Raw genomic sequence first — 18,382 nt, 5'->3', positions numbered from 1 at the left:
TGTCTTTGACCTTACATCAATCCCTCCTACCGAACAAGCACGTTGCAAAGTGTAGAGGGAAAAACTCCAACATGGCGTGGCTCAGTATGGCATGTATGGATGCATGGTTACAGGTCTGAAGTTTGGGAAATTATTTAACTTCTGATAAGCATCTGCAGTCAATGAAAAAGATCTGAAAAAAGCAAAATGTCTAATTTTTAGATAAAGTTTGAACAAGATAGAATTTTTTATTTATTTTTTTTTAAATTTGTGTTTAAGCCTAAGCAGTATTAATAGTCATCTAAAATCCAAATGACCATTCAGCAAGTATACACTACTCTAGGGCTGAAACAATTCCTTGTATTATTGGAGTACCTCGTTTATTAAAAGTCCTCGAGGAAAACGTATCTGCCTCGAAGCTTCGTTAAATTATGTTTAATTATGTAGCGCACCGTGTTCCGCCCGGATCATTATTTGTGGTGGGCAGCGCTCTTACTTCCGCCTGTGAGTTAAGTGCTATCAGTTTGGGGAGAAATAAGGATTGTTGAATTTCGCGGCGCAATGGTTGGGAACCGCATCGTCACTGATTTGGAGATTTCTAAAATATTATTTTACAACAGCCTTCCTTCCAACTTATTCAATTTAAAGTCACTAAAGCAGAGCCTTCTTCTGTCCTTATGGCTTTCTGTTTTGGTCCAGAAAATTATTGGAACATTTATCAAAATACGCTACATTTCAAAACATTGTTTTTATTATTATTATTATTTTAAGTACAAACTAAAGGATCTTTTTTTAACGATTTTTGTCATTATTTTGCTGATTGAATACATAGCTTGTTGTATGTTAGTAAATGTAGTTATCATCTTCCTCTCTCTCCCTTTTGAAGTGCATTAGCGCTTTCATGCTAATGTTATAAATAAGAGATTGTTCTTAATGTTTTGCCTGGTGAAAAAAATAAAAGGTTTTACTAAGCAATAGTGGAGTTTAAGAACAAATCAAGCTTCGTCACATTCCAAAATAAATCTGCTTGAGGCACTTGTGTACGTGTGGAGGTAGAAAAATATTTGTACATGTGTGAACAGGTGTTTGTCAAAAGAAAGAAGACAGAAGAATGTGAATAATAAGGAAGTAGGTGGAAAGCAGGTTGTAAACAATGCTTTCCCAGAAGCAAAATCTGTGTAAAACAAGACAAAATTGAGATTCATACTGGTAAATAGCTTTTTACCATCACCACCCTCCCACCCCCCATCGGAGTGCATAATTTCAACCTTCTCACTACATGACAAGCGCAACATCATCATGTCTTGGTAGCTTCTCTGGTAAAGATTCAGTTTTTCTGGCCTCTCATTTCAGCTAGGTAACAAAGTCCTGGCAGCTGTACCACATTATTTCCATTTTCAGATAATGGACTGAACAAAGCTCTGGGATATTGCTTTATGATAAAACCCTCATGTAGAGTAACTTACAACTTTATACCTGACCTGTCTTGTGTGTTCCTTGGTCTTTATATCTCCAATTCGCGTTGGTCTGTCTGTCACATAAAATCCCAATAAAATATATTGATGTTTGTGGTTTCCACATGACAAAATGTGCTGTTTGTCATTTCTGACAGGCTGGAGGTGTCTCAGTAATTTTTGTAGGGGAACGGTCAAATATGTTTATTTAGAAATTAATTTTTAAAAACCTCAAGGGCCCAAGCAATAAGTCATTTGTTTTAGTTGCCAGTGGCATCAAGATGTTGACATTGGGGAAGAGGGAGAAAGCTTTAATGAACAGAGAAAGTTTTCTTAAATTATGGAAGTTTTGACAATGTAAATTTTGTTTGACTTCAGCACCCTTCCCTGATTGTTGGTGAAATGCATCAAAGATGACGGAATGAAAAAAGCCTTAGGCCAAAACAGAACAGGGTAGAGAAGTAAAGATCACTGAAGTTGCAGTAAAGTATTTTTGACATTTCACTGGCCAAATACCTAGTCAATTTAGAAATAATTGTCAGATTGTTTTTCCACAATGACTGTGTTGCAGAAGCTGCATCCTGCCATCAGCAGCTGAATTGTTTTTTTGTTGTTGTTGTTTTGTTTTTGTCCATCGGGAGCTTTCCTTCCTGCCCATATGTCTTCTCTGGCAGTTGTATCACACAAACATGGACTTGACCCCACAGCAGAACATTTGCCTGCTTCAGCTGTCTAAGTTTGAACTGAGGATGATGTCAGAACGTGGCAGCGATGCCTCCGTCACGTTTGTTTCGTAACAGGTGTCTTCACACACAAAGGGGAAAGCGTGCGTGCCTCTTGGCGTGAACATGGGTCCGCTTTTCCAGCTAGTGCTGCACTTTGGACCGCAGACCACAAACAGGCCTGAGGTCTGCCTATTGTTATCTTGTTGGCACAGTTTATGCCCACTGCTGCCCACTAAACATGGTCAAATGCACAACTTTCACGCCATTACCTCCAAGGGCAGGAGGGGCTGCGGATGAGGGGGATGGAGAGCGGATTTACTTAGGGATGGGGGTTCCTGTGTTGTAAATTGAGGCAATCAGGCATGATCGTGCCCCGTGAATTAACATGTCAGAATCACTTAGAGGCAACAATAAAATGTCCATTTTATTGTAGAAGAAAGGAAAGGAGAGTAGATGTGTGTGTTTGGATGTAAAAAAAAAAAAAAAATGACGAGGAATTTAAGTGTCTATTTGTGCACTGCTGCAGAGGTGGGAAGTGGTGGTCGGAGGGTGGGGGGTTTGCTTGACTGCGCGTGTGTGTGTGTGTGTGGTGGGCTCCATTGAAAGGCTCTTCCTTCTGCTCTATTTACCCAGGTGAATGGGGAAGCTGGACCAAGACTAAGCGGGAAAACATGTCAATTTGTGTAAAATAAATGTGTGCGCACTTGTGAGTCTGTCTAATCAACAAAAAGAAACCTTAAGATCCAAAACGTCACCACACGATTGTCCCTCAATCCAAAACCCAAACAAACTTGCTGTGAATCAACACCCACAACCACATGCATGTATGACCAAACACTTACACCCTATAGTACGCATCACTTGCTAGATTGTGACCATTTCTGTAATTTTTTGGCGCTTTCTACTGAGAAGTTCCCAAAATTTAATAAAAAAAAAAAAAAAAAAAAAAAACTTTTCCCTTTTTTTTTTTTTTTTTTGAGTGTAAATGATGGAAACTTAACCAGTGTGAAAGCAGACAGAACGAGGTTTAAGGGGAAGTGTCTGCCACAAGTGTGCATGTATGTTGTTTTTTTTTTTTTTTTTTTGGTTTTTTTTTTTAAGGGTTTTACTGGGAAAAACAGAAACCTCGCTGAGAAACTCAACCGCACATTCAACACCAGAGGGCTGCGAGGATGTGTGTTCAATTCTGTTTGTGGTTCTTCATCAAAACTCTTTTTAGCTCACGACACAGTGGGATTCAAGACCATAGACAAGACGCTCTGCGTTGCAATAACTACACGGGCACTCGCTGGTTACAACCACATGATGCAGAAGGTGTTAAAACAAATGAGCACGCCTCTGAAAATATACATTATACATATTTATACTTTGTCATGTTAAAGCCATGTAGTTTTGTGTATATGCTTGGGGATTTTATGCGCTATGTAAACATGCATGTAATGCATTACAAGGAAGTGGGTGGAAAATGATGCATGCATTGGTTGTCAGTACTTTTTATTTAAAAACTTTTAATGTGTGCCATGCATCTGTATCCAACTCCCTTTGACTCCAACACCCCTATATAAAAATCAAGTGTAAACGCATGGGTCAAGACTAATCTAATCGTTTAATTATTTCAGTGTCTTATCTTCATCCTACTGGCATTTGAGTCCTGTTGTGCCACAACGCCATCCATCTGGCCAAGGAGAAATCTTTCTTATCTTATCCCATATTACAACTTTAAAAAAAAAAACCTGTCTTGAGTTATTGTATTTTTTTGGCCTGGTCTTGATGTTTTAAGTTATGTGTCCTGTTTGGTGGTTGTTTGGTTTTATCCTTAATTTAACCCGACTGTCTCAAAGCACTGACCACCTTCCACTTTTGAACACAACAGGTTGCAGTTGTGTAGTGTGACAGCAGGAGTTTGTGTTCGTTTCCTCTCAATTATTTGGTAATTAATTTGCATAGAGTGAAATGTTTCAAGTCTTTATTTCCTGTCATTTTGATGACTATGGCTTGTATATTAGTGAAAACCCAGAATCAAGTGTCTTAGAAAACTGGAATATTGTGGAAAAAGTAAGAAATCAGAAACTTGTGATGTCAAATCCTAACTGGCCAATAAACACAAAACTTTCTAAGCCTTTAGACAGTCTCTCAGTCCAGATCAGTAGGTTGCACAATCACATAGAAGTCTGCTGACTAGACAGCAGTCCAGAAGACAGTCACTACACCGTCAACAAAGAGGGTTAAAACACAAAAGGTTGATTACTAAAGAATCTGGTTGTTCACAGAGTTCTCAACCCACTAATATTCCCAGAAAAGTGAGTAGAAGCCCATTCTGACGTCTCCACAGTCAGAAGTGGAGATGCTCTGTCATCTCATGGTGATCATCCACTGTTTTCTCCGAAGTCTGCAGTTGATACAATCATCTACCAGGAAATTCTAGAGAGGCTGATTTTATTTTCCACACTGACATAAGAACCAAAAATCCTACTGCCTCAGCGTAGCGTAACATTTCAGACTTTTTGACAGCAGTTTCTGGATCGAAAAATGGGGGGAAAATGGATAAAGTTTAAGAAAATGTGGACCAAAATCAAGTAAAAGATGAACGATTATTAGTCACATATTTTAAGTTTATATATGTGTGTTTGTGTGTGTGTGTGTGTGAAGGCATACAAGTAAATGTTTTTGCCATTAAAGTGTATCTGTGAAATGTAGTTTGTAAAGAGCTAACTAAGGCCACACAGAATGGAAATAAACAATTGATAAAACACAGAATAAAACTTCAAGGATCATTCTTATTGAGCTGACATACTCCCAGAAGTCTTTTTTTTTATTATTGTTTTGTTTGCAAGATTATCACATATTTTTAACAAATATTGTCGTGATTTATATGTACCATTCACTTTCAGTGACTTTGTTAATCTTACAGAAGTAAATGTAAACACACCTACTATTGGTGTGCATCCACTATGTTACTGACCGATTTAAGTCAACCCCAACATCTCTTCTTTGCTCTCTGACACTGTTGGCACCACTTGGACAGCCCTGACCCACTTTCTGAAATGTTTGCAGTTGTTGTTTTTGAGTTATCTGCAGCAGGCACACTGATCTATCCATTTTTTGCTCCTGAAAGAAGAACAACAAACAAACGGCCAAACGAGAGGCAGCCAAATCTGAGAGGACCAAACTGTTACGCAGCAGTCTAATCTCCTCAGCACCACTCACTGTGTGTACATGTTTACATGAGTGCATGTGTGTATCTCCTTTTCTTCCTTTCTGTATGTGTGTGTGCTTCTAACCTCCCCCCTTAGTCGCTCTCAATCCACGTTACAGTGCATATCTGTGCAATAAAGTGGTATGTATGAGAGTGCATGCATGCATGTGGACTGCATGACTGGAAGTAAATTACAGTATGCACTATCCGTGTGCAATGGCTGCAGCCAAACTGGGACGCTGCATCATCTTCGTCATCTTGCCTGAAACACTTTATTTACCCAAACGTAGTTTCTCATATTGTCCTACTTCAAATATAAGTAGAATATGTTCAACCTCACCAAACCTTTCATTATTCATGTTTGGGTTTTTTTCTTTATTTACTGTGTATTTGTTTTACTTTCTTGGATAACTTTGCATGGAATTTGAAATGTAGCAAATTCGATCATCATCACCACAGCCAACAAATCAAAATCTCTGGTTCTTCTTTAAATCTGGCACAATGTTTGAAGAATTTTAGGAGACAGATTTGTGCTTCTTGCTTTTTTTTTTTTTTTTTACAACTTGATGCATTTATATGTTTTTTATTTAAATATTTAAATACATAGATTACTTTATGATGCTACATTCTATATGGACTCATAAAATCATGTGTGCTAGTACTTGTTTATTTGCCAGCAGCCTGGAAAAGAAAAACTAATTACTCTCATCTATTAAATGAAAATCTAAATCATTAATTTGTTTATTTTTTAAGTGTATGCATTTTAAGTAGTGTCTTTTTGTCCATTTTTTATGTAATGGACATCAACAAAAAAAAAATCTGTTTCTTTGTTAGCAGTTTTACTGTTACCTGTGACCAGCCGCAGCCTAAACTACAGGGGACCCGCTAAAAGCTAATTTGTTTTTCAAGAACTGATGATCACTTTTCACAGAATGCATGAAACATTAGACTGTTTCTAATGTTAAACAGACATTAGAAACAGTACAAACAGACCCAAAAGTCAGGTTTCCAGCATTTTAAACTGCTAAAGGTTTCTGTTCTCCTATGTGTGCCTCACGCACCCTACGTTAGAAATGTTGAAACGGTGCCTAAAAATCTCTCGTTTGTTTAATTTTCTGGAAAGTTGCTAAAATACTTTGCAATTACTCAACACCTCATTAAATGAAGCAGTCCGTGATTGAATTTGGTCCGACTTGAGCATCTCGGATATTGCAGCGCTTAAATCGAGCTACGACAGCTATTACATTGACGTTGTCTTTCTCAGACTTAAAAGTACTTCACAATAGGCTTGACATTTTTCTATGAAATATGTCAAATACCTCATATATATTTCAACAACACTGACATGATCACTGGTATTGAAACCATATGTTGAGCGGCTGTAGAGAGACAGAGCCAGACATCATAATCCTCATGTACAAAACTTCATTATTTTTTTTATTTTTTTTTTTTTAAGATTTTGAAAAGTTTGGATCTCTGTTTCTCCTCCTCTAATTAAACATATTTAAGTAAAAACTGTACAGACGTCAATTTTAAATTTAGCAAAACAATGGTTACGTCTGACTCTTAAAAATTTTTCTTAAACCTATTTTTATGGATTATGATTAAGAATTAAGGTGTTGATGGAAAAGTTTCCCAAAAAAAAAAAAAAAATCTAATTGATCTTTAATGGAAGATTTCACTAATATGAAGGGCAACATTTCCACACAAATGTTCAAAGAATAAAAGTACAGAAAAACCAACTGACCATCCATTTTGTTTCTTTTTGTTTTGGTCCTTTTCATCTAGTTTTTGTGCTTTGACCTCTGTGTTTTCTCTCCCCATCTCTGTGACATGGAAGAGCGCATATAGTTATCAGGCTTGCCCAGCTCCCGCCCGGCCCTCCTACCTGACCGCTGCCAGCAGGGAGCGGCTGCCCTCGCCTGAATATCTGCGACCACAACATCAGCCAGGGAATGAAGAAATCAGCCCAGAGTCTACTCTGCAGGGGCGGGGGACACTACGGCCCTACCTTGTGAATACATGGCACAAGTGTGTTTTTTTTGTTTGTTTTTTTTGTGCCCAGGAGCCCGCCATTTCTGCAACATCCGACTATAAATCTATTGTGACACGCAAACTGAATTTATGAGCCAATCTGCTTGCGACAGGCATGTTTGATTTGAAAAGGGAAAGGAGGATGGAATGACAAGCAATAGTAGTGAAAGCGAACTTCTGCTTTGACTTGAGTCCATTTAATTGAGAAACACCTGAACAACTGAAAAGTGAGATTACTTTCTGCCACATTGGCGACCCGTGGCCAAGGTCACGATGTTTTGCGTCATCATCCAAACCTTTTTGAAAAGTGACAGTTATGAGGTGCTGTTTGTTTAACAAAAATCTAGAATTTTCTTAAGCTTTTACCGCATTGCCTGTAGTAATCGTCTGCGAGGTTTAAGCTTTTTTTTTTTTTCTCCCCACAAGTTATCTTTGAAAAACATTTCCCAATCCACTATGTTGTTAGTGGATTGTTATAAACATATAATTCTATATTGTTTTTGTCAATACACCACCATCTTCTCAACACACTCTCACACACACAGAGGCAGCTGTCAGCTCAGAGAGTGGAAGCAGGTGTTTGTGAATTCATATGGGGTTGGGGTTTTTTTTTTTTTTTTTTTTTTTTTTAGGGAGGGGGTGAAGCAGAAGATGGTGAAATTCCCAATGTGAAAGTCTGCTTCTTGCTCTTTCCTCTTACTACAACACACACACACAAAACCACATTCAGTGACAGAAGATTTCAAAGCTATCAAATTGAGCCAAAACTGATCCAACTTAACCTACAGTGCCCTAGAGTACCTTATGAAACTTTTGCACATTTTGTCACATATGAACCACAAATTTTAATATGGTTCAGTCAGATTTTTTTTTTTTTTTTTGTGATACATCAGTATAAAGAATAGCAGCAGAAGAAAATCATTTTGTCGGATGAAGGTTAAATTGAACTTTTTTGACCCACATGCAGAATGTTGTGTGGCAGTAAACTAAAACTCTGAAACATGGTGGTTTGGATATGCTTTTTTTTCACAAGAGAAAGGAAAGTTGGTCAGACCTGATGTGAAGACAGAGCTAAATACATAAAAATGTCTTGAAGAAAACCGGCTAGACGCTGCGAAAGACATTGGACTTGGGCAAAGGTTCACTTTGCAGCAGGACAACACCCATAAACATACAGCCAGAGCTAAAATGAAATGGTTAAAAAGATACGTTCAAGAGTTTAAATAGCCCAGTAGGACTTAAGAGAGAGAGAAAAAAAATCAAAATCTGTAGCAATTCTCAAAGCTTTGACTGCAAAAGTTTTGCAGCTGTAATTTCAGTAAAACGTAGTTCTTGAAGGTATTGACTTGAAAGAAACTTACAAAACTGAACAATGATTGAGGTCTCATGGAGTGCAAAGGGGACTCTGTGGTGGAATCAGTCGTCTGCTATGGTGTTGACCGCTGCAGCAGGAGCTTATCAACAAAGTAAACAGTTAGATGACTTCATAGGGAAAGCCGACTCCGTCATAGTATGTATGTTTCTTCGACTCGGTGCAAGTAGTGGGAGAAGAGAGAACTTTAACGAAAGAGGAAGAAAAAAACAGGACCATATTTTCCACCCCATCTTTGATACCGCTGTAGAACTGGAGGCTCTTTAGTGGCTGACTGCTACATCCTAAATACACAAAATGGCATCATTATAGGTTGTTCCTCCCAGTATCTGGGACCCTGCATAACCATCACAGCTCCCAACTAACCTAATATTTTACACCCCTGCTGTTATTTGCAAAGGTTCACATATTCTTGGTCATAATCTTGTCTTTGCACAAATATGCAAATGCATAGTTTGAACATTTTGTGTATTATTCTAGTACGCTTCTTAGGGTATGGATGTGCTCTTACCATGTGTTTTTGATATTACTATAAGTAAGTTTTGTTGTAATGTGAGAAGATTTGGAAAGAGTCAAACGGTAACACTTTTGGAAGATACAGCGTATTTTTTTATTTTTGTCGCTCTCCGTTTGCGCTGTTGTTACAGTGAGTTCAATTCTGATCGACAGATAAATGTCAACAATGGTTATTACACTCGTGATAAAACGATTTTGTCTGGTGCCTGCCTTAAATATCACGTACAGTTCCTGCCACAAGTGTCTGTCTTCATGAATGTCATTTTTGTTTATGTGTCCCTCCGCGAGTTCAACTCGAGATAGGAATCTATATTTGAGGGCAGTGTGGTGGATCAGGGTGAGGTGGGTGTGCAGATGGCTGGAGGGAGCGCGGAGGGGAGGGGGTGTAAATATAGCTACTGGACTGAGTCAGGGCCCCTTAGCTTGCTAGCCCTCACAGGAAGGACGGTCCCCTCAAGAGACTGAATGTGGAGCTCATAGGTTTGAGCGTGTGTGTTTTATACTATTTCTTCTGGTCATGGCCGCACGTGTTGGCGGCCTCTACGTGAGGGAGATGAGAATATGCTAAACATCTGCTTTTGCACACATGCGGTGTCCTCTTATCCTCTTTTTTTTTTTTCAAAAAAAAAAAAGGCAACGGTTGAGAATATTTGCCTATTTTCTGCTTGATAAACGGTCCAACCTTTTAGTGAATAGTAGAAGGAAGAAAAGTTTTATGATATGCACTACAGTTTTACGACAACAAACCTTTGTATCAACAAGACCGTATGAGGGGAAAAGGGTGGAGAAGGTATTTGAATACTACAAAGCTGGCAGAAATTTGAATACTACAGATCAGGTCGCACTTTGGAAACACAAGATCAGGAATCATTCATTTACTACAGAGAGATGACTTTAGACAATTACGGGACTTTTACAATATTTCCCAACATATGGAAATACTTTTTATCTCTGGATTGTTTTGTTTTTTTATCTTAAGCACTAATGCATAACTTCAAATGTCCACACAAATAACACTCAATAACACAAATATTTAATAAAAACAGCACACTTTATTTGCATGGCGGTATACAAAAGTATAAAAACATGAAAACTTGGCGTCTATAAATGCTTTAATAAAAAAGTCCAAAGCTAGTATCAAAAAAGGCATAAGTATAAAAAAAGTCTGTTTAAGTGTTTGACAAGGGCTACCTTGAATCTCTGAATGAAAACAAAATGCTGAAGTACACTTTACAAAAAACAATACAAAACTATCAAAAGTTTTCTTTTGAACTGATACAAAAGTTTCAAGAGGGCTTTTGTTTGTAGTAGGATATAAAAACATCAGTGTTTAATTCTTTCGTTTTACAGAAAGTCAAGAGCAGCTTGGTTTTTACTCTTACTCGGTGAAGCTCATTTCAGATTTTGAAATGCATAGTGTAGTCTCTCTTTATCTCTTTCCATAAACATATTCATTTGTTCATACATTTGTCCCAATGTAAAAGCCAGAAATGCATCGTAATTTGAAATGAAAACGTATTTCCTGGTGAAATAAAGATCACACTGTGGTAATACTAGAGTTGGCCAGATTTGAACCATCATAGACGTAACAGTTCTTAAGCGTTTATGGGACCAAACACTTGAAATTTTCAGAAGACCCACATACCCTTTAGAAAAAAGTGAAATAATTTCAAGAGTAAAATTCAGAGGTCAGTTTGGAAATTCTTATTATGCCTTTTGGATATATGATAATGCTAACAGGGCTTAAATACTTAAAATTACAACACTGCTCAATTGGTGGATTGTAAAACAATTATAGTCATAATCCGGAACAAAAAAAAAAAAACAAACAGGAACAAACAAATAAATTAACTTGTTCTTTATATTAATATCAAAATTTGTAACCAATAATACAGCCCAACGCAAACCTCTTCCCATTTATAATACAACAGTTAAAAACATAGAGCAGACAAAAAAGGATGGACAATTTTATATATATATAAAAAATCAAATTCTACTTAAAAGGCAAAAAAAAAAAAACGTGTTTAGTCTTTGGTTGGTTGAAATCCAACAAGTTTGAGTGTAAAAACACAAATGGCGTAAAGGCCTCTCCCAACTGTTGTACCACAACAAATATTAAAAAAAAAAAACCTGCGACGCTGAGTCCAGCGCAGGGAGTGTTGACGTTTCCAAATCAGGGTTTTTTTGTTTGTTTGTTTTTTTCCCCCCCTCGTTTGTATTGTGCTTCTCTCCATTGTCTACATCACCAGTGTCCTCGTGGGGTAAGTGTTGATGTACTTGTGGTTCTGCTCAGAGGCCAGAATGTGTTCCTCTGTCTTCCCACAGGTTGCTGGTTCCCAAGGACTGAGCTGCTGCTGCTGTGGAAGAAAAGGAAAAAAAATGGCACTGGTAAGTATCTTTATATGAACTCGTATTCATATTTTTTTGTGCTTACATTATTTATTATGAATGGGTTAAATGTGTGCATACAGAAGTTTTAAAAGTTATAATAGAATAATTTTGTTTTCAGACATTATTCTGTTGTGGTTCAACTGTGAAATCTTTAAAAGAGACTGATTAATAAAACTTGATATGCCCCTTATTTGTCACAAATAATCAAATTTACAAATCATCGCATGGACAGAGGTTTAAAATAAAAAAAAAGATAGCTTTGTGGGCAACATGTTAGAGATCAGGCTTTTTCTCATCAATACCAATGTTTGTTTTTCTCATTGGTCTTGATAGATTCTAAATTTTATTCTGAACGGTTCAACATATGAGAAGAAATATGCTGCAGGTGCTTTGACAACAGTTCTGTTATCCAACTCAGAAACAAAGGATTATCCCCATCTTTCCAATTTTTATAAAAGCAATTTAGTACATAATATTATTCGATGTGTTTATAAGCTTAAAAGGCAAGGAGTTCTAAGTTTTCATCCACTTAACCAATAGGAAAAATGTTAGGACTAATTTTTCAGAGTGCAGCCAGTGACTTGATGTTTATTATTTCCTGGTTGTACCTTAACTGTTTTTGTGCATAATAAATTCCCTATTTTATTTTAAAAAGTGTAATTTATTTACTAGATGAGCTTAATTGACATACCTGTAGTGGGCTGTTCATGTCTCTGTGAGGAAGATGGTAGGGCTTGTGTCCATCCTCACTTAGTAGTGAGCTGGTAAGTAGATCCTGATAAAAAGTTAAGAAACAAAATCAATACAAAAATTCTTATGGAGGTTACAGGTAACATTTGAGTAATCAAAGTCGCAAGGTTTCAGTGTCGTAAACTCACATGTGGACTTACAGGTACTTCCTGTGCGGAGGCATTGGGGGAGAAAAGCTGTGTGTTGAGTTCTTGCCCCTCCCACTGCATGCAGGGGCTCCTCTCGCACGGGGACTCCACCTTCGCACCGAAACACATCCATGTCATACAGCGCACATGATCATGCAACCACAAAACAATGCAAACGACGTATGTGCTGATCACAAATGCTTGCAAGCAGGAAAACAGACTCCATGCAAACTGTTTACACGTATTTGCATTAAAGATAACAGGAGAAAACCAAAACAACATACTTAACAAGTTTTCAAAACATACACACTTAACCTGCTACATTTGTCTTTAGTGTATTTATTTTCTGTTGTTGTAGGCATGTAGGTGATCAGGATGTGTGGAAAGTACCTCTTGTTTTATCTTCTTAAGTGGAGGCTGGTCAATGGCGCACTCCATGGGTTCTTGTTTGATAGACTCGACCATTTGCTGCTCCAAAGTTTGACTCTACAGTAAAAAGACCACTATGTCAATAAATCTTTTCGTTCAAAACAGCTTGTGCGAAAGTACTTACAGTGACAAGAACTCACACACTGGTTTTATTTTGCCTCACCTGTAGTTTGAGAGATCCATGAAGGCCCAAATTTGATCTGAAAGGAGTGGGTGTACGAGGGTTCGACTCCAGGATCGATCGACGGATGTTTGGAGTTCGGAATCTGAGAAGGAAAACATAAACAATGCTTGAAAAGAGATGCGTGGTCAAACCTGTACATTAAAACGATGAAAGTTCAACTGCACTTACATTTCATTCTCTTTCTGTGGCCTGATAGAGTGGTCGACGAGAGGTTTGGTGTCTACAGCCATGCTCATTCGTAGACTGTCATCGGAGTGTTCTGGACTCATAGACTGGCTGAGAAACTGTAAAACAGACGAGAGAAAACTAGTTAGTCAAACTCTTAAAATAGTTTGTCCTTGAGGGTGGAAGGAACTTGGATAAAAAAATGACAGCTGAGGAAAAAAAAGAAAACGAGTGGTGACACTACTGGAGGCGGATCAAGGTGAGAAACACTAGATCTAAATGATTCATGCTGTTGTGGGAAGACAGGCTGGTGATTAGACGGATTCCGATCGCTTTCAACTATTTTAACTACCTGCGAGGGAGAAAAGGGCAGATTTCTGACTGGAAAGGACTTTGGAGTTGAGCAGATGACCCTGCCTGTTTTCAGATCCAAGAAGCGACTGGGAGCGCCTTCGCCCTCTAAGGGGAGGCTCTGGAAACAGGGCAGTGAAATATGGGTCAAGTCCCAAGACTGAGAAAATCTTCACAGCAAGTTGTCACGCCTTGCCTTTCCTATGGAAACAGTTCTATGCAGGAACATGTGCTGTATGTTTCTTTAATTGTGATGCAGAAACTTACAGAATCAATGACGGATTCCATGAAGTCGGGCATTGCGTTTGTGAATGTCGGGCTGCTGTGATGGCTGCCGGCGGTGCTGCTGGCCCGTGTTGCTGAGGCACTTTCTTCAGGTAGGCAGCTCTGGTCAAGAGGCAGTGCCGGGGCAGCGGTCTGGAAGTGTGATAAAGACGTGGCAGCACCATCCGAGCTGCTGGTCAAAGAACTCTGGGTGGCCCAAGACGGAAAACTCAAATTCATCTGGAGAAGTGGAAAAAAATAAATAAATAAATGTGATGTTGAGAGATAAAAAAAAATGCATGGAAATCAAATGTGAATAAGTGCTTAACAAATAAGGGGAAAAAAAGAGAAGAAGAAAGGGAACTTTAAATTAAAAAGCAACAGAAGTGTTGAGCAGAAGAAAGTTGCACAAGGGGTCACACACACAGTAGAGAAATGGTGATAAGGTCCTGTTTCGTCACTTTTGCAGAAACAGACCCCCCAGATGTTTCCTCCTCCTTATTCACGCAAATACACACGTCCGACCACTGTCCTCAAAGACGGGGTCAAAAATACACACGCATAAATCGTGCTGTCACAATTTCACACCCAGACAGACGTCTTGACTTACTGATAGGGACGGCTGGATTTTCAGCTCATTCTCTGTCGCCATGAGCAGCCGTTCGATCTCTTTTACTCTCTGCTCTTTCTCAGGATCCTCGTCACCATAGTGTCTCTAGAAAGAAGTTGGGATTGGGGGGAACAAATTAGAACATTCCTATTATTTTCTTCACATTTCAATCAGAAGAACAACAAAAAACAAGTTATTAAAACAGTTTTTTATACTGTTAGACAATATAGCACTATTTTAATGTGAAAAAAACATGACCTAATTTTACTAGTATAATTGTTGTGCTTAATTGGATTACATGTGACAAAATATTTAGGTGAATATTTAGTGAATTTGGATTCACTTGGGTTCTATATTATTTGATACTATTGAAGTGGACTAGTTTGTCTTGGAGTGTAGATGACCAACGATAAAATAGGGGTTTTATAAATGAAATTAATTGAATCAAATTGGACTAAACTGCAGGAGGACTTGCAGATAAACATGGGCTGGTTTAAAGGAGCTAAAGTTTCAAAACGGCTAAATTTTACACCTTAATGTGCTTCTAATGAGATGCCTGCAAATATTCTGGAGCGACTTGCATTTTCCCCAGCCTTATGAACCAGAGACTAGAACAGCTGTGTTGCTGGGCACTGCCAGTCCACTGGCTGAAAGAAGACTCTTACACTTTACGGCTATTAAAGCAAACCTTTTACAGATTTAGAAGCTTAAAACAATTTCAGAGATTAAATAGTTTTTTTTTATCTTTATATAAAACCGGAGTTTTTAATTCTATACAGGCAACATGATGAGAAAGCAACCACCATATGACTGACATGATGCTTAAAGATATTAATGAAAATTGTCATCATAGGTTGTTTAAAGTTCTTACTTGTATAGCAGCAGTCCCGTGCTGGGGAATGTTCAGGATGTTTAAATGCAGAGCCATTGGGAACGGCAACTGTTGAATCAAGGAAAAACATTACGTTATTATTTTATTTCAGGACATCTTTCTTTTTCTTTTTTTTTTGGGCCGTTTTATATATATTTGCTCCAAGATTTTAAGTTTACTCACTCTGTGTGTTTCAGATATGTAGTTGTAGGTCACAGGAGGCAGCTGTGCGTGGCTCGGTGAGTGGTGGGGGAAGCTCATGACGTGATTGGTGGTCTTGATGTAGCCGTGGTTCATGGAAAGCGAGGAGTTGCTGTTCTTCGATGTGTTCTGAAGGTAGCCCTCTTGTTCAACCTTTCGCCTCATCGTGGAGTTCCAGTGGTTCTTTATGGCGTTGTCAGTCCTGCGGGTTGCAAGAAAAACACGGATTAAATGAGAGATGTTTTATTCAACACACCCATGACCTACTGAGACCCGTGTCCGAAAGAGTTGTGCTCCAAACATGTTATCAACACAGACACATGCGGGCTGACACAGATAAACAAAGTCTCAGTCAAACACACAAGCCCATGCGTGTAGTTGATAAAGTTATCAGAGCACACCAATTACAATAATCTTAGAGCTTTCTCTTTATCTGTTGATATTCTTTTCTACACATTTGTTTCAATAAAAGTCAACCTACCCTACAGTCAATGCCTATTTCTCATTTTGCGTTGCCTTCTCAAGTATCCTATTTCGGCCTCCTAACCGCAGCGTTGCGCAGCTAACCAGCAAGGGCTCCGTGATTCATCCAGCTTCTCTTTTTCCTCCCGCTCCCCCAAAGCCTTCTTTATTCTCCGCCTCACCTGCCAGGAAGCAGCTTGGCGATTTCTGCCCAGCGGTTTCCCAGCTTCTCGTGGGCTTGGTAGATGATTCTGTCCTCCTCCTCGGTCCACGAGGTCTTCTTGACCTCTGGGTTCAGGTGGTTGTGCCAGCGCTCGCGGCACTGCTTGCCGATGCGTCCCTTCAGGTGCTTGGCGATCACCGACCAGCGCTTGGCTCCGTACTTCTGGACCAGCTCGATCACCTTTGGTGTGTGAGGGAGAAAAATAAAAAAAAGAAAGAGTGCAAAGCCAACAAGAGGAGGAGGAACAACGTGAAAAGGAAGTCAATAGTAGAGGGTGGGCATGGGGGAAGGGGAAGGATGGAGTAACCACAGGGAACAGAGGGAGAAGTAAAGGTAAAGATATGATTGGCAGAGGGAGGGAGAAAACACAAAAAAGAGAAATTACTTTAACTCTTTGAAAGTAAACAATTCATTGTTTCTATTTAACCAGTGGGGGTGACTGGGAGCACCTGCTGGTGAGCAGTGAGGGATTTTCCAGTGGAACATTAGCTTGTCTGCTAATCATCACACTGACAGCATGTGGGTGGATATATAACTCCTTTGATACATGCCACCGATTAAGACCAACCAAGTTATTTGTTGTGTAATAGCACCTTTTAAATGTGCAACAGCAGATGGCTGAATTGCTTCAGAGTTGTTGCTATAATCACTCAGGAACATAAAGTAATTGTTTTTGATTCTTACAGCGCGTTTCCTGTGAGTAAAAAACTGTTCACTTCAAACAGACCTTAATGCTAAATACGCCTCATAAAATGCTGTGTTTTCTTACCCTCTGGTCCTCTTCTTTGGTCCAGGGCCCCTTAATAAGTTCTGGGTTGAGAACCTTCTGCCATCGGTGTTGGCACTGCACATCTGTTCGATTCTGGAAAATTTTGGAGAGAAAACATCATTTTGCTGTTGCAATAAGGTAACTTGCACATGTTAATAAAATCAAGCCGAGGATTAAAGAAAATTTTTGTTTTACCAACACTCAACTAAAATTAATCAAGAATCTTTTTTTTTTTTTAATAAAAGCTTTAATTTATCTAATTAAAGCCCTAAAATTAGATAAATGGGAGAGTGTCGGCATGACTGATTTTCCTTAGATGTATTGAGGACATAGTAATGCAGCATGGCCCCTCCCCCACTTGTTGCTGATAACTGGTAACCAGTTAGGTGAAAATCACCGTAGTAATTGTAATACTATTTTTACTCAAGGTTAGGGCCGATCCATGCTGACTCTTCTTAATTAGACGTCTTTTCTTCAAATGTTTCACCTGTGCATGCCCTCCCTCGCCCTCCATCCCAATCTATAACTTACAGCTAATAGACTTGCAATTAGCTTCCAATCTTCTGATCCGTGAAGTTCTACCAGTTTCTTCAGCTTCTCATCCTGAATAAAAGACAAAATATGATTGTCACTGCAATAATCAGACACTAGTTTGTCTAAAGATAGGAATTTTAAACTTTTTTTTGCATACCTCTTCTCGAGTCCAGCGTGTTTTTCCGAGGTGGCGTTTTCCTACTTTGGCAAGAGTCCCGTCGTAGTCATGTTCGTACACATCTGTCTCCTCCTCATCTTCCTCGCTACTGTAAACACTGTGAATGCACACACAGGAAAAAAATAATTTTTTAACCCAGTTTAATCAGTGTAAAAAGCATTAGTGTAAAAAATTAGATTAGGCAAATACTGGAAGAATGAGCATGCCTCTCTCTAATCATCACGTTGGAGAGTTAATAAAAAGAAAAAGGAAAACCCAGTCTGTATTCATCAGGTGTCAAAAACAGAGAACCAGTCATTCTTGAAGGTTTGGGTGCAGGCTTTGTGCCAAGACACTCACAAGCAAAGAAAGAAAAAAAAAAAAAAAAAAAAGAGGGAAGAACAGTAAGCTGAAGGGAGGGAGGGAGAAAGGGAGGGAATGAGAAACAGAGAAGGATGAACAGGTTCTAGTGTTTTTGGTTTCCACAGATACTGGGATTGGCATGTGTGATCATCATTTTGTGACCCCAACATGTTCAGACCTGTGCGGCATTGTACATCACAGTCTTGCATGCATGCGCACACACACACACACACACACACACACACACACACACA

General features: G+C 38.8%; 1 protein-coding gene across 4 annotated transcripts in view; it reads right to left on the bottom strand.

Moving 5' to 3' along the window:
• Nucleotides 1-10,310: 10,310 nt before the first annotated feature.
• The window catches only part of myb (v-myb avian myeloblastosis viral oncogene homolog), a 12,790-nt gene continuing 4,718 nt past the window's right edge, over nucleotides 10,311-18,382 (bottom strand). Inside the window, exons 2-15 of one of the 4 annotated variants that reach the window (XM_015029737.1) lie at nucleotides 17,766-17,883; nucleotides 17,606-17,677; nucleotides 17,075-17,167; nucleotides 16,265-16,485; nucleotides 15,603-15,822; nucleotides 15,420-15,488; nucleotides 14,549-14,653; nucleotides 13,942-14,178; nucleotides 13,327-13,442; nucleotides 13,138-13,240; nucleotides 12,936-13,031; nucleotides 12,546-12,656; nucleotides 12,359-12,442; nucleotides 10,311-11,639 (exon numbers count right to left, since the gene is read on the bottom strand). In XM_015029737.1, the coding sequence (XP_014885223.1) occupies nucleotides 11,514-11,639; nucleotides 12,359-12,442; nucleotides 12,546-12,656; nucleotides 12,936-13,031; nucleotides 13,138-13,240; nucleotides 13,327-13,442; nucleotides 13,942-14,178; nucleotides 14,549-14,653; nucleotides 15,420-15,488; nucleotides 15,603-15,822; nucleotides 16,265-16,485; nucleotides 17,075-17,167; nucleotides 17,606-17,677; nucleotides 17,766-17,883 (1,771 nt within the window). In that variant the 3' untranslated portion in view covers nucleotides 10,311-11,513. The remainder of the gene's footprint in view (nucleotides 11,640-12,358; nucleotides 12,443-12,545; nucleotides 12,657-12,935; nucleotides 13,032-13,137; nucleotides 13,241-13,326; nucleotides 13,443-13,941; nucleotides 14,179-14,548; nucleotides 14,654-15,419; nucleotides 15,489-15,602; nucleotides 15,823-16,264; nucleotides 16,486-17,074; nucleotides 17,168-17,605; nucleotides 17,678-17,765; nucleotides 17,884-18,382) is intronic. The other 3 variants (XM_015029738.1, XM_015029740.1, XM_015029739.1) reach the window with 3 other exon arrangements.

This window comes from Poecilia latipinna, unplaced genomic scaffold (genome assembly GCF_001443285.1).
Source record: "Poecilia latipinna isolate Pla-1442-1.1 unplaced genomic scaffold, P_latipinna-1.0 Scaffold161, whole genome shotgun sequence".
In the NCBI taxonomy this organism is placed as follows: Eukaryota; Metazoa; Chordata; class Actinopteri; order Cyprinodontiformes; family Poeciliidae; genus Poecilia; species Poecilia latipinna.
The sequence above is the reverse complement of the archived record's forward strand: the minus strand, read 5'-3'. Positions and strand labels throughout refer to the sequence as shown.